General features: G+C 45.0%; 1 protein-coding gene across 1 annotated transcript in view; it reads right to left on the bottom strand.

Annotated features, from left to right (window-relative positions):
• Nucleotides 1-14,725, bottom strand: part of ARHGAP35 (Rho GTPase activating protein 35) — a 238,154-nt gene that overhangs the window by 16,172 nt on the left and 207,257 nt on the right. Inside the window, exon 6 of the mRNA XM_033953808.1 lies at nt 56-161. Within this exon, the coding sequence (XP_033809699.1) occupies nt 56-161 (106 nt within the window). The remainder of the gene's footprint in view (nt 1-55; nt 162-14,725) is intronic.

Below are 14,725 nucleotides of genomic sequence, written 5' to 3'. Positions count from 1 at the left end.
GAGCACTCTTAACATGTTCAAGGAAATGCAGTCCAAACACACATGCTGGACATACCGGTTTAAATGAGAAATGACATATTTAAAGATCTCCTGGTTTTCTTTAGGAAATTTCTTCAGTACTTCCTTCAGTGCATACAGCTTCTGTTCATGATCATTGATTTCTGGAAGAGAATGAATGCTTTCAGACAAAATGAAAGAAAGACATAGAAAAACCACTTGTATGGATAAGAAGCTTGAGTTTTATGGGGCTAGGTGTTGTTTATCTTTTCCACACAGCAAGTGACAGGAGAGAATATAAAGCACAGGATGATCACAGTGTCACCAGCACTGGAAGATTAGGTTCTTACCTTCGATAATTTTCTTTCTGGTAGTCCCTGGAAGATTCTATACGTAAGGTGTCCAAATCCATTCCGCGATCTGGGACTTGCAGAAATCCACACACTTTTCTCACCATGTGGTGCTCCTACTACTGAGAGAGAGGCAGAGCCCCTTGCAGTTACGTCAAAAAGCCACGCCACCACATTGAAACAAGGCAACAACAAATTAGGAGGCATGGGGGAACCTCCCCAGAAACAATTAAGGTCTGTTTTGTTAGAAATAAGAACATAATTAATAAACAGGCAACAATGTAGAACTTATTTATTTTAAAAATTTATATACCGCCTGTTACCAAGTGGTTCCAATTAAACATGCATCATTAAGACAAATATCATTACAAAGACAAGAACATCTTACTTTACATCTTCATTACTAACTAACCTGCTGTGTGCAACAAGCATTCACAGGAAACCTGCTATCGGTAAGAATGGTACTCACATAAGAATGAATTTCCCCACAGGGTACATCTCCTGGCTGGAAGATACTTTGGCCTGTAAGGAGAAAAGACAGGCAGAAAAAATGCAGGCGATTCAGAAAAAACTGAGCCTATACTGAGAGGGCGGATCATATAGAATCCTCCAAGAACTACCAGAAAAAAAGATTATCAAAGGTAAAAACCTAATCTTCCATTCTGGTACGTCCCTTCTGGATTCTACATGCAAGGAGACGTACCAAAGCAATAGTATCGTCTAGGGAGGGACAGAAGAGCCTGCCCTCAACACCGATGTCTCAAATACTGCATCAGAACAAGCCGCTACATCTACTTGGTAAAATCTGGTAAAGCAAAGACCAAGTACCTGTCCTATAAATGTCACCCAGAGGAATTGCTTGAGCTTCTGCCCACGAGGCAGAAACACTGTTGAGCGGGCCTTGAGAGAAACCAGTGGCTGTTCACTGTGGGCAATGCAAATTGACAAAAGTGTCATAGGGACCCAAAGGCATTAGAAGCCTTAGAGGCTGGGCTATCTTGGTAAAACTGGGCAGTCAGGATAAAGAGATGATCATAAAGACTAAAATCTTTAGATTTCTCCAAAAGTGAAAGAGGACTCTCCGCACAGCCAATCTGTGCAAGATTTTATCCTCACTTTCTGACCCCATGGAGCGAAAAGCAGGTAAACTAACAACCTCGTTGACATGAAACTCTGAAGTTACTTTCAACAGAAAGGAAGGAATAGTAAGGAGAACTCCCCCCGAGTCTGTTATCCACAGAAAGAGCTCTCTACATGAAAGAGTCTGAAACCCCGAAATACACGGTGTGCAGATGACGATCACTAGAAAGACAGTCTTGAACGTCAGATTCTAAAGCGAAGCATCCTTTAGCGGCACGAACGGGGCCAAACAATATTAAGATTCCACTTAGTAAAAGGCTGATGTAAAAGAGGAAACAAATGAAGTGCCTTTCTGAGAAATCTGGTCCCATCTGGATGAGCCATCAGTGAACAGAAACCAATGTGCACTTGAAAACACGAAAACACTACCACATGAACCCTAAAGGTTTGGCGGTGGCCTCCCTTATCTAAACCTGCTTGAAGGAAAGCCTGAACCCTCACTGGCTCCACTTAGTCTTTGGCACACCTACTGCTGTATAGCCTTCCATGCTGTGGCAGATGGAGCCTGAATTAAAATATCATTCAGATAAGGATGGACTTAAACACTCCTCTCCTGCAGAGGAAGATCACCACAACTATCATAACTTTAAGGAAGGTGCAGGGAACTATCACTAGCCCAAAGGGCAGAGCTGTAAACTGGAAATGCTGCTGAAGAACATGAAAATGCAGAAACCTGCAATGATCCAGATAGATTGAATATGGAAGTAAGCTCCTGTGAGATCCAAGGATGTCAGAAACTCCCCCAACGAAACAGCAACTATGACTGTCTCTAGAACCAGAATGGGTCTCTAGGCCTTTCATCCTTTCTTTGGCACGATAAAGTATAAGGAGAATCTGCCTAAGCCCAATTCTTTTTCTGGAATGGGCTATACCACTCGGATGTTCAAGAGATGTTGCAGAGTAATGGAACCTTTGACTCCTTCTCCAGCCATCCTGCAAGAGAATCCAGGAACAAATCCGGAAAAAGGCAAAAGAAGTATATCTTGTGCCCCTCCCAAATTATATCACGTCCACTCTTGGTAAAACCAAGAGAGCCGGCCCCTGATCTGAGGGAGCGCTGCCGGACTTCTGGCGTCATTGTGACTTCTTAGGAGCTGCACTGGGATGATATCCTGATGCATGTGGATGCCTGAAGTAGAATTGTAATCTGGTTAGTATCCTTGGGAATATCTTTGGGTCGAAGAGCCCAAGGAACCTTGATGAAATCTGCGGGAGGGACAAGTAATAATAATAATAATAATTTTATTTCTTATATACCGCTATACCCTAAGTTCGAAGCGGTTTACAATGAGGTTCGTGCTGAGAGAGAGTGCAGTGTTTACAGCAGGAGACATATGTTTACAACAAGATACATATGTTTGGAACAAGATATAAGCTAGGTATTGGAACCAGGAATTTGAGATACATAAGCTTTGTGAATGTAATATCCTACTTCTCATTCACATTCTCAATGAATAAGATACAGGAAATTACAATGTGCATGAGATATTGGGGGATGTTTACAGTAAGAAGAGGATATTACAAAGTGAACAGGAACAGGAAATGTTTACAATACGATACAGGATAATACAAAGTGAGCAGGTACCGGGGATGTTTGCAATAAGATACAGTAAATTACAGAGTGAACCGGTACAGGATGTTTACAATAAGATACAGGATATTACAATATGAACAGGATACAAGAGATCAACGCTGTTTACAGGAGGATATATACAATGTGAGTAAGAGAGGAACACAGCAATAAGCGTTGGAGGTGGAAGGAAGGTAGGGGGTGGGCATTCGGGGGGGAATATAACTGGTAGAGGGGGAAAAGCTTAGGTGGTGTTGAAGAGACGGGTCTTCAGAGATTTTCTGAAGTCAGCGTATGATGTGGCCTCGAGTATTGGTTTTGCTAGCCATGTGTTCAGTTTGGCTGCCTGGAATGAAAGCATTCTGTTTAGGTACTTCTTGTAGTAACATGATTTCAGGGATGGGTAAGTAAAGAGGTTTGCTCTGCGGGAGATCTTTTTTGGGCAGTTGGTGAGGATTTGGGAAGCTAGGTAAGTTGGTAGCATTCCGAAGATCGCTTTGAAACTGATGCAGGCAAACTTGAAAAGTATTCTGGATTCTACTGGCAGCCAGTGAAGAAGTTGGAGATATGGGGAGATATGTTCCCATTTTTTTAGTCCGAAGATGAGGCGGACTGCGGTGTTCTGGATTAATCTTAGCTTGTAGAGTGACTTTTTGTATGCTCCCAAAAATATGATGTTGCAGTAGTCCAGAGTACTCAAGATGGAGGCTTGTACTAGTAGACGAAAGGATGATTCGTCAAATAATTTTTTGATGGTGCGAAGTTTCCAAAGAGTAGAGATGCATTTTTTGAACATTAGATCAGTGTGTTTTTCTAGTGTTAGATGTTTGTCAAGGGTAATCCCTAGTATTTTAATAGATTGAGCAATTTCGTAATCTTTGCCGTTCAGGTGGATCTTGTTGTCTTATCTACTCGTTGGGAGAGGCTAGGAAAAATTTGGTTTTTTCTGTGTTCAGTTTGAGTTTGAAGGCCTTCATCCAAAGTTCTATTTGGTTTAGGATATTGGATAGGTGAATGATGAAATTCGGCGAAATATCGGATAGTGGGAGTACGACGGTGATATCGTCAGCGTAAATGTGGAAGGTGAGATTTAAGCTCTGTAGTAGGTGACCCAATGAGATGAGGTAGATGTTGAAGAGGGTCGGTGAAAGCGGGGAGCCTTGGGGAAGTCCGCAGTTGTTGTTCCAGCTGAAGGAGAGTTTATCTTCTTTGAGTACTTGATAGGATCTGAATTCAAGGAATCCCCGGAACCAGGTATGGGTGTTTCCTGAGATGCCTATTGATTCCAAACAGTTCAGCATGATGGAGTGGTCAACTAGGTCAAAGGCGCTACTTAGATCCAGTATTGCAATTCCCTCCTGAGGGGCGCCGAAATTTGTTCTCAAGGAGAGACTCAGGGTAGAGACCTGCACTGCTGGCCACTACATCATCCAGACTTTTACCAAAAAGTAGCTGACCCTAAAAGAGGAATCTGATTAGAGTCACCTTAAAGGCAAAATCACCTGTGCAATGATGGATCCAAAGACTCTGACACGCTAACATTGCATAAGTTGAGACCTTACTGAGAAATCATATGAGATCATAAAGGGCATCCGGCCACATAATCCATGCCTTCCAACCCCAGCTGGGGACAGGCATCCTCCTCCGCAAAGGGCACCCGGCATAATCTCATGTGATATGCACGTGCCGCTAAGGAAGCCTCTGCAGCAGCCTTGATACCCGAGAAAGCCACATTAAAAAGTTTGGGGGGGTTTTTTTTTTCCAATTCTTTATTCATTTTTCATCTTACTTCAAGTACACAATATTACATCAATTGAATCATACACATCACTTGAAATTCTTTCAATTGTCATCTTAAATATATAAATTATCTCCCTCCCCCACCCACTTCACAAATATTGTAATCAAAAAATATCATACATGTGTTATATTCATAGAATTAATTAAATCTATATTGTAACTATATACCACCCCCTTTCCCATAATTATAATTATACTTTCAGTGTAAAAAGGCGTCTAATCATTACAATAAGTTATCAATGGCCCCAAAATCTTTTTTAAATTATTATAATTCCCTTTTTGTATAGCAATTGTTCTTTCCATTTTGTATATATGGCACAACGAATTTCACCAGAAGGTGTAATTAAGTCTGGTGTAATTTTTCCAATTTCTGGTGATATGTTGAATGGCGACTCCTGTCATTATTAATAAGTTTATTATTACTTGATGAAATTTGACTTTTTGTTCTCTTAGACGTACCAAATAGAATTGTATCATATGATAGAGCTACATGGTTTTCTAATAAAAAGTTTTAATCTAGATAATGTCCACTCAGTGAGTTTGGGAGTCTTGAGACATCCCTCCATCGCTAGGGAGGGCCATACATTTGAAAACCTGTGTCACCGTGGATTCCCCCTTGGCCTGCTCAAAAATAAAAATTTCTGAAATTCAGGAGCCACAAGATAAAGCCTAGACAGAGCTTTAGTCAGCTGGAAAGAATTCTCAGAAGCATCCCACTGCATGATAACCAGGACCATGAGCTTTGGATGTGCTGGAGAAAAAGAGCTCAGAGCATTAGAGTGACACATGACTGAACACTGTGATGTAGAGGGTTGAGATTCCAATTTGAGCTCTTTCATGGCATCCATGATGAAATGGCGAACAGATACAGACTTTAAGAGCCTGAAGATGGAAGGGTCATCACCCAGATCTGGATTGCTCAGAGATATCCCTCTGAAATGATCAACAGAGGGCATTAGTCATCAGTGTAAGGAGACAGGATAGGCATAGTATCCCTGTTCAATCTAAGGCAATCTGGGTCTGTGGTAGCCAGCATAGAGGAGCCCTACAGAGGGAAATCCAGCAACAGAGACCTAGTTTGTCAAAGGAGACCCCGCTCACTTCACGCGTCAAATGCGCTGGATCCGTGGAATACACTCTCCACAAGAGCTGAGTAATATCACGAGAAAACAAATACCCTATGGCAGCAGCCAAGTCTCGCCAAGTTGCTGGTGCTGCTCGGAAGGAGCCCCCTGACATTGGTGCCACCATGAAAAACAGACTTCGGGCGTACACGAACGCAAGGAGCCTTAGAAATAAGATGGGTTAATTAGAAGCTGTGGCACAAAAGGATAATGTTGACATCATAGGCATCACAGAAACATGGTGGACTGATGAAAATGTCTGGGACACGGTGCTACCGGGATACAAACTATACCGCAGAGACAGAGTGACTCAAAAAGGAAGAGGCATTGCCATATACGTCAAAGAGGGAATTGAATCTACTGGAGAGAACTTGCCACAACAGACGGATAAGTTAAGTCTCTATGGGTCAAAATTCCAGGAACAAACGGACCGGAAATGAGGATAGGCATCTACTACTGACCCCTACGGCAGTCCGAAGAAATTGATGGAGAAATGACGGAAGAGATTAAACGCAACTACAAGGGAAGCAACGCAGTTATCATGGGCAACTTCAACTATCCGGGGATAGAATGGAACCTAGGCACCTCTGACTGTGTTAGAGAGACCAAGTTCCTGGAAACTGTAGACGATTGCTTCCTGGAACAACTTGTCAAGGAGAATATAAGAAGAAACGCAATTCTGGAGCTAATTTTAAATAAACTGCGAGGACCGTCACAAGATGTAGAAGTAGAAGGAACGCTGGGAAACAGCGATCACAATACGATCCGCTTCAACCTGGAAATAGGGGCGAAACATCGGTCCAGAACGACGGCCACGGTGCTAAACTTCCGAAAAGGGAATTACGAAAGGATGAGATGCATGGTAGGGAAGAGGATAAACACTGTAAAGACGCTAGAGCAAGCTTGGTCTCTTTTTAAGGATACGGTCACCGAGGCACAATATCAATATATACCGCGTATCAACAAGGGATCAAAGAGGAAAAAGAAAAAAGAACCAGCGTGGCTCACTGTAGAGGTAAAGGACGCGATCAGAGACAAAAAAGCCTCATTTAAGGAATGGAAAGGATCAAAAACAGACGAAAACTGGAACAAGCACAAACAACATCAACGAAGGTGCCATAAGGTGGTAAAATGGGCCAAAAGAGACTATGAGGAAAAAATAGCCAAGGAGGCAAAAAACGTCAAGCCGTTCTTTCGATATATTAAAAGGAAATGACCCACGAAGGAAGCGGTGGGACCGCTGGATGACCAAGGAATAAAGGGAGCGCTAAAGGAGGACAAAGCAATCGCCGACAGACTGAACACGTTTTTTTGCATCTGTTTTTACCGAAGAGGACATACACAGCATACTGGAACCCATCAGGCTATATGCTGGAAGTGAAAAAGGGAAACTGACAGGGTCTAGAAGAGGTATGCAAGCAGATTAATAGGCTTAAAAGCGATAAATCCCCGGGACCGGGTGGCATCCATTCGAGGGTCATCAAGTAACTGAAAGGGACCATAACTGAACTGCTTCAACTGTTGAACGAATCGGGAAAGATTCCAGAGGACTGGAAGGTGGTGAATGTTACACCGATCTTCAAAAAAGGTTTGAGGGGAGACCCAGGAAACTACAGACCGGTGAGAGTCTGACCTCGGTACTGGGAAAGATGGTAGAGGCGCTGATAAAGGACCGCATCATTGATCACCTTGACGGACCAGCCAGCACGATTTCAGCAAAGGCAGATCTTGTTTGACAAACTTGCTGCACTTCTTCGAGGGAGTAAACAGGCAGATAAGACAAGGGCGACCCGGTCGACATTGTATATCTGGACTTTCAGAAGGCATTCAACAAGGTTCCGCATAAACGACTACTTCGGAAAATTGCAAGCCATGGAATTAAGGGTGAAATACTCACATGGATTAAAAACTGGCTGGAGCATAGGAAACACAGAGTGGAGGTAAATGGACAATACTCGGACTGGAAGAGTGTCACCAGTGGGGTGCCGCAGAGCTTGGTGCTTGGACCCGTGCTCTTCAACATCTATATAAACGATCTGGACATAGGTACGATGAGTGAGGTGATTAAATTTGCGGACAACACAAAGTTATTCATTGTAGTGAAGACACAGAGGGATTGCGAAGATCTGACATAATCAGGCTCAAGGAATAGGCATCGACATGGCAGATGAGATTTAACGTGGATAAGTGTAAAGTGATGCATGTCGATAATAAAAATCTCATGCACGAATACAGGATGTCCGGGGCGGTACTTGGAGAGACCTCCCAGGAAAGGGACTTGGGAGTTCTGATCGACAAGTCGATGAAGTCGTCCGCGCAATGTGCGGTGGTGGCGAAAAGGGCAAACAGAATGCTAGGAATGATAAAGAAGGGGATCACGAACAGATCGGAGATGGTTATCATGCCACTGTACTGGGCCATGGTGCACCCTCACCTGGAGTACTGCAGCACTGGTCGCCGTACATGAAGAAGGACATGGTACTACTCAAAAGGGTCCAGAGAAGAGCGACCGAGATTGTTAAGGGGTTGGAGGAGCTGCCTTACAGCGAAAGATTAGAAAAACTGGGCTTCTTCTCCCTCGAACAGAGGAGATTGAGAGGGTACATGATCGAAACATTCAAGGTACTGAAGGGGATAGATTTAGTAGATAAGGACAGGTTATTTACCCTCTCCAAGGAAGGGAGAACGAGAGGCCACTCTCTAAAGTTGAAAGGGGATAGATTCCGTACAAACGAAAGGAAGTTCTTCTTCACCCAGAGAGTGGTAGAAAACTGGAACGCTCTTCCGGAGTCTGTCATAGGGGAAAACACCCTCCAGGGATTCAAGACAAAGTTAGACAAGTTTCTGCTTAACAAGGATGTACACTGATAGGGCTAGTCTCAGTTAGGGCGCTGGTCTTTGACCAGAGGGCCGCCGCGTGAGTGGATTGCAGGGCATGATGGACCACTGGTCTCACCCAGCAGCAGCAATTCTTATGTTCTTAAACCCGGACCCATGCTGGCTCATACCTGGAGGAAGTGAGGTCTGAAGCTCCTGGCCCCCTCCTCCAGTGCACTCCGGCACACAGAACATGGATGCTTCTCAGCCATCAATCTGGCGCAATCCAAACATGTTTTTGACAGATATGAGGATGAGGAGTGCATCCCTACCGATTTTAAGCAATTCAAGGGGTTTTATGGAAGAATTTTAGCTTAGAAAAAAAGATCAATAAAAATCCAAGATGGCCGCTGGCCAGCAAATTCGTGCCAAAAACAGGAAAAATAAACAATTCTAAAATATACAAAAAAACAATTTGGAGTTTGGGGAGACCTGAACCTTACCCTCAGAAACTCTTAAAAACATGTTTCTCTGTCCACACCCGATGCTCCCATAGGAAACAATGGAGGTGTACTTAGTCATTGAAGTGCCTTGTCTGTCGGCTCTTTTTACTGCAGCTGAATGGCGAAAAAGGATTTTCTGCCAACCGAAACCTCTGCCCTCTCAGAAACTCTACATGCAACTGGAGACGGAGAACACAGCCTGTGCCATGAAACCCCAAGGGGCTATTACTCAGGATGCACCCTGCCTGTGCTTAAACCTCTGACATGGTCAGGAGGCAAGCTAGCTCCCAAAGGGATGGATCCCAAGCCCAAAAAAAGGTGGCATGTAGTAGGCTAGCTCCACAGGTCCACTGAAGTTTCTTTTTGAAGCTATAGTCCACTCTGCGGAAACTGCTTCCTTTCCTCCAGCAGTAGACCACCGCAAGGGGTCTCATGGCACCCAAGCAACCGAAAATAAACTTTAATTGAAAAATAGATCAGAAAGACTTCTGCTCGGATCGCTTGCAGAATTTTGAAACTGTCTCTCTTTCAGTAGTAGAAGGAGCACATGGTGAGAAAAGTGTGTGGACTTCTGCAAGTCCCAGATCGTGGGAATGACTTGATCCGGAAGGGACTTACCAGAAAGCACAGTTACATACCATAACAGGTGTTATCCAGGGACAGCATGGCAGATATTTTCATAAGTGGGTGATGTCATCCACGGAGTCCCGGTACGGACACTTTAAAAGTGCATCGCCACTTTTAGAACTTGAGAAAGTTTGCAAACTGCCCACACCACGCATGCCCAAGTGCCTTCCCGCTTGACACCGCTCACGGCTCTTCAGTTCATTAAGCAAGCTAAGAAGCCAACCAGGGGAGGTGGGTGGGTTGTGAGAATATCTGCCTGCTGTCCCTGGATAACACTTGTTATAGTAAGTAACTGTGCTTTATCACAGGATAAGTAGGCAGCATATTCTCACATGTGGGACTCCCTAGCTTATAAGAATGGGATGGAGGGAGAGTTGGCCATTAAGAAAATATATTTTGCAATACTGCTTGGCCGAAGAGACCATCCCGTCTGGAATAAGCTTCCAGACAGTAGTGTGATGTGAATGTATAAACTGAGGACCAAGTAGCAGCTTTATAGATTTCATCAATAGGAGTGGAGCGAAGGAAAGCAACTGAAGCTGCCATAGGTCTGAATTTGTGGGATGTGACATGACTCCCCAGTTGTAGCCCAACCTGAGCATAACAGAAAGAGATACAAGAGTGCAATCACGTGGAAATCGTTTCTCTTGGATACTTGACATCCCAACTTGTTAGGATCAAATGAGACAAAAAGTTGAGGAGATGTTCTATGCGGCTGAGTTTTCTGCAAATAGTAGGCCAATGCTCATTTGTAGTCCAGAATGTGAAGAACCGTTTCCCCAGGATGAGAATCAGGCTTAGGAAAGAATACTGGAAGAACAATAGATTAAGGTGAAATTCCGTGACAACCTTTGGAAGAAACTTGGGATGGGAGCGAAGCACCACTTTGTCATGGTAGAACACTGTGAAAGGAGTATCCGCCACCAGTGCTTGAATTTCACTTACTTGTTGAGCTGAAATAAGGGAATTTAGAAAACCCACTTTCCAAGTAAGGTAGTTGATATGAGCCGTAGACATTGGTTCAAAAGGATGGTTCATCAAAGCAGCAAGGACCACATTAAGATTCCAAACTATTGGAGGTTGTTTGAGAGCTGGTTTGGCATTGAAAAGTCCTTTCATGAATCTGGACACGAGGATGAGCAGTGAGATGTTTTACCATCGACTGGTCTGTGAAAAGCATTGATAGCACTGAGATGAACTTTAATCGAAGTGATTTTGAGACTGGAATTGGATAAATGTAGAAGATATTCCAATACTAATGAGACAGAGGTGGATTTAGTCTCATGATGATGAAGAGCACACCAAGTGGAAAACCATGTCCATTTCTCCTGGTAACACTGCTGCGTAGACAGTTTCCTGGATGCTTCCAAGATTAATCTGACAGACTGAGAAACATGAAGGTCAGCCAATGTTAGACCGAGAGGTACCAAGCTGTCAGGTGCAATGCTGGAAAAGTGGAATGCAGAATAGACAAGTAATTCTGTGTGAAAAGAGATGGAAAATTTGAAGAGGTATTGGTTCCTTCAGACTGAGTTGAAGTAGCAGGGAAAACCAAGGTTGTCTGGGCCACCGAGGAGCTATAAGAATCATGGTGGCCGATTCCCATTTGTGCTTGACAAGGAGGAAAAGCATAAGGAAACTTGTGAGTCCAATCTAGTAGGAAAGCATCCGCTTCCAGACAATGAGGACAGTACTGCAGGGAGCAAAACTGGGGAAGTTTGTGGATGTGGGGGGACACAAACAGGTCTATCTGAAGTGTCCTCCACTAAGATGCGATGCAATGCAGAACTGAGTGAACACTCGTGTGGTTGAAGAAACTTTCTAAGTCTGTGTGCAAGAGAATTCTGTTCCCCTTGAATATATATTGTTTTCAGGACTATATTGCAAGCAATGGCCCAGGTCCAAATCTTCTGGACCTCCTGACAAAGATGCACAGACCCCTTTCCTTCTTGTTTATGTAATACATCGAGACATGATTGTCCATGTGGATAAGAAGGACAGTGTTGGTCACAATGTGCTGAAAAGCTTTGACAGCACTGTAGAGCGCTCCGAGTTCCAACAGATTTATATGACAAAAGCGGTCCTGGGGAGACTAGTGGCCTTGCGTGCAAAGCCAATCCAGATGAGCTTCTCAAGTGCAAGTGGACGAGTCCATGGTCAGAACTTTCTGACGAGGAAGGGTATGGAACAACAACTCTCTGGACAGATTGGAAGAGTTCATCCACCACTTCAGCAACCGTTGATGTGAAGGAGTGACTCTAATGTGTTGAGAGAGTGGGTCGAGTGCTTGAGACCACTGAGATGCGAGAGACCACTGAGGTATCCGGAGATGAAGTCTCGCAAACTGAGTAACATGCACTGTGTGACACAGTAGTACCATCATTTGTCTGACTGAGATTGGCAGTTAAGTCTGAGGGAACTAGACTACTGGCAGCCAATGCGAGGAAGGAGATCGACAGGGCTTTAAACTGAGGAGAGGGGGAAAGCCGACAGCCGATCTGATGTTGACGCTTCGGACAACAGTATCCAGAACAGATGCTGAACGGGCTGACTGCAAGGAGGAAGTAGAGAGACCGGTGGATCTTACGATCAGACAGCGAGGGAAACATCAGGTAAGGGGAGCTTGCTGGGAGGAGACTAAGGGGCATGGAGACACAAGGGGACTGGGTGGCACGAGGGCAAAAGCTGAGGGCAACATAGAGGTGCCACAAGGCGAGGGGGATCAAACAGAGGCTCAAGGAATGATAGCCCAGGAGGGGGCCGGTAGGGCTAGAAAACCCAGAGGAAAAGCCGGGAAGTGGGGTGGCGGGGATGTGGAGAAGCTGAAAGCTAAGAGGGTAAAGGCTGAGGGCAAGGCAGAAGCACAGGGAACGGAAAAAATGCCCGAAATCCAAGAGCAAGTGGCCCAGGTAAATGCAAAGGTGGAAGAAAAACGACGGAACCTGAGGTGCTTATACGCAAACGCAAGAAGCCTCATGGCCAAGATGGGTGAACTAGAAGTCGTGGCCAAGGGGGAGGACCTGGATATAATTGGAATTGTAGAAACCTGGTGGACAGAGGAAAATCAATGGGATGTGGTGTTGCCGGGGTACAAGCTTTACAGGAGGGACAGGACCCACAAGAAGGGAGGAGGCATAGCACTATATATAAAGGACTCTATCCACTCGGTCGGGATGGATATGGCAACAAAGGCAGAGGGGCTGGAATCACTATGGATCAAATTACCCGGAAACAAGGGTGCGGGCATAAAACTGGGGCTGTACTATCGACCACCTGGTGCGCCAGAAGGAGTCGGACACGACTTGGAAGCAGAATTGAGACAGGAATGCAGGACTGGAAGTGTAACAGTGATGGGGGATTTCAACTACCCGGGAATAGACTGGAGTACGGGTCACTCCAACTGCACTAGGGAGACAGGATTTGTAGAAACTGTGAAGGACTGCTTCATGGAGCAACTAGTCAAAGAACCGACGCGAGGGGGTACTACTCTTGACCTCATCCTAAACGGATTAGGGGGGCCTGCTAGAGGGATAGAAGTGGGAGGACCACTAGGCAACAGTGATCACAACACGATCAGATTCACATTAGAAAGAGAGACACCCATAGTAAGGAGGACCGCAACAACTGCGCTAAATTTCAAGAAAGGGAACTATGTTGCTATGAGGGAAATGGTGGGGAGGAAGCTCAGAAACATCTTTAGGATGGAGACTGTGGGAAGCGCCTGGACCCTATTCAGGGACACCCTGCAGGAAGCACAGAGAATGTACATCCCCAGTTTCAGGAAAGGCTGCAAGAACAAGCGATCAAAGGACCCGGTTTGGATGTCAACAGAAGTAAAGAGGGCGATAAAGGACAAAAAGGTATCCTTCCGGAGATGGAAAAAGGACCCAACGGAGGAAAATCACCAGACGCACAGGAAATGCCAAAAGGAATGCCACCGGGAGGTTATAAAAGCAAAGGGGGAATACGAAGAGGGGCTGGCCAGAGAGGCGAAAAACTTCAAGGCATTCTTCAGTTACGTTAAGGGGAAGCGACCAGCGAGAGAGGAGGTGGGGCCGTTGGACGATGGGGATAGGAAGGGAGTGATTAAGGAGGATAAAGAGGTAGCTGAGAGGTTGAACACGTTCTTCTCGTCAGTTTTCACGAGCGAAGACACATCTAATATACCGGACTCAGAGGAGCTCATGAGTGGGGAACAGGCTGAAAAATTGGATCACATAGAGGTAAGTAAGGAGGATGTCCTCAAACAGATAGACAGGCTAAAATGCGGCAAATCACCGAGCCCGGACGGGATCCACCCAAGAGTTCTGAAGGAACTAAGACAAGAAATAGCGGGCACAATCCAGCATGTGTGCAACCTATCCTTGAAAACTGGTGAGGTACCAGAGGACTGGAAATTGGCGAATGTCACACCTATCTTCAAGAAGGGATCGAGGGGTGACCCCGGGAACTACAGGCCGGTAAGCCTGACTTCAATTATAGGGAAGATGGTGGAAGCTATGATCAAGGACGGCATTTGCGAGCACATCGAGAAAAATGACCTATTGAGAACAAGTCAACACGGATTCTGTAAGGGAAGGTCGTGCCTAACGAACCTTCTGTACTTCTTTGAGGGAATAAGCAGTCGGGTGGACAATGGGGAACCCATAGACATCATTTACCTCGATTTTCAAAAGGCTTTCGACAAGGTGCCTCATGAAAGGCTGCTTAAGAAGCTGTGGAACCACGGGGTGGGAGGGGATGTGCACAGATGGATCAAGCACTGGTTGTCGGGCAGACTGCAGAGGGTCGGAGTAA

The sequence above is a fragment of the Geotrypetes seraphini genome, chromosome 8 (genome assembly GCF_902459505.1).
Source record: "Geotrypetes seraphini chromosome 8, aGeoSer1.1, whole genome shotgun sequence".
Taxonomy (NCBI): Eukaryota; Metazoa; Chordata; class Amphibia; order Gymnophiona; family Dermophiidae; genus Geotrypetes; species Geotrypetes seraphini.
Note: the sequence above shows the minus strand (reverse complement) of the source record. Positions and strands in the feature narration are given on the sequence as shown.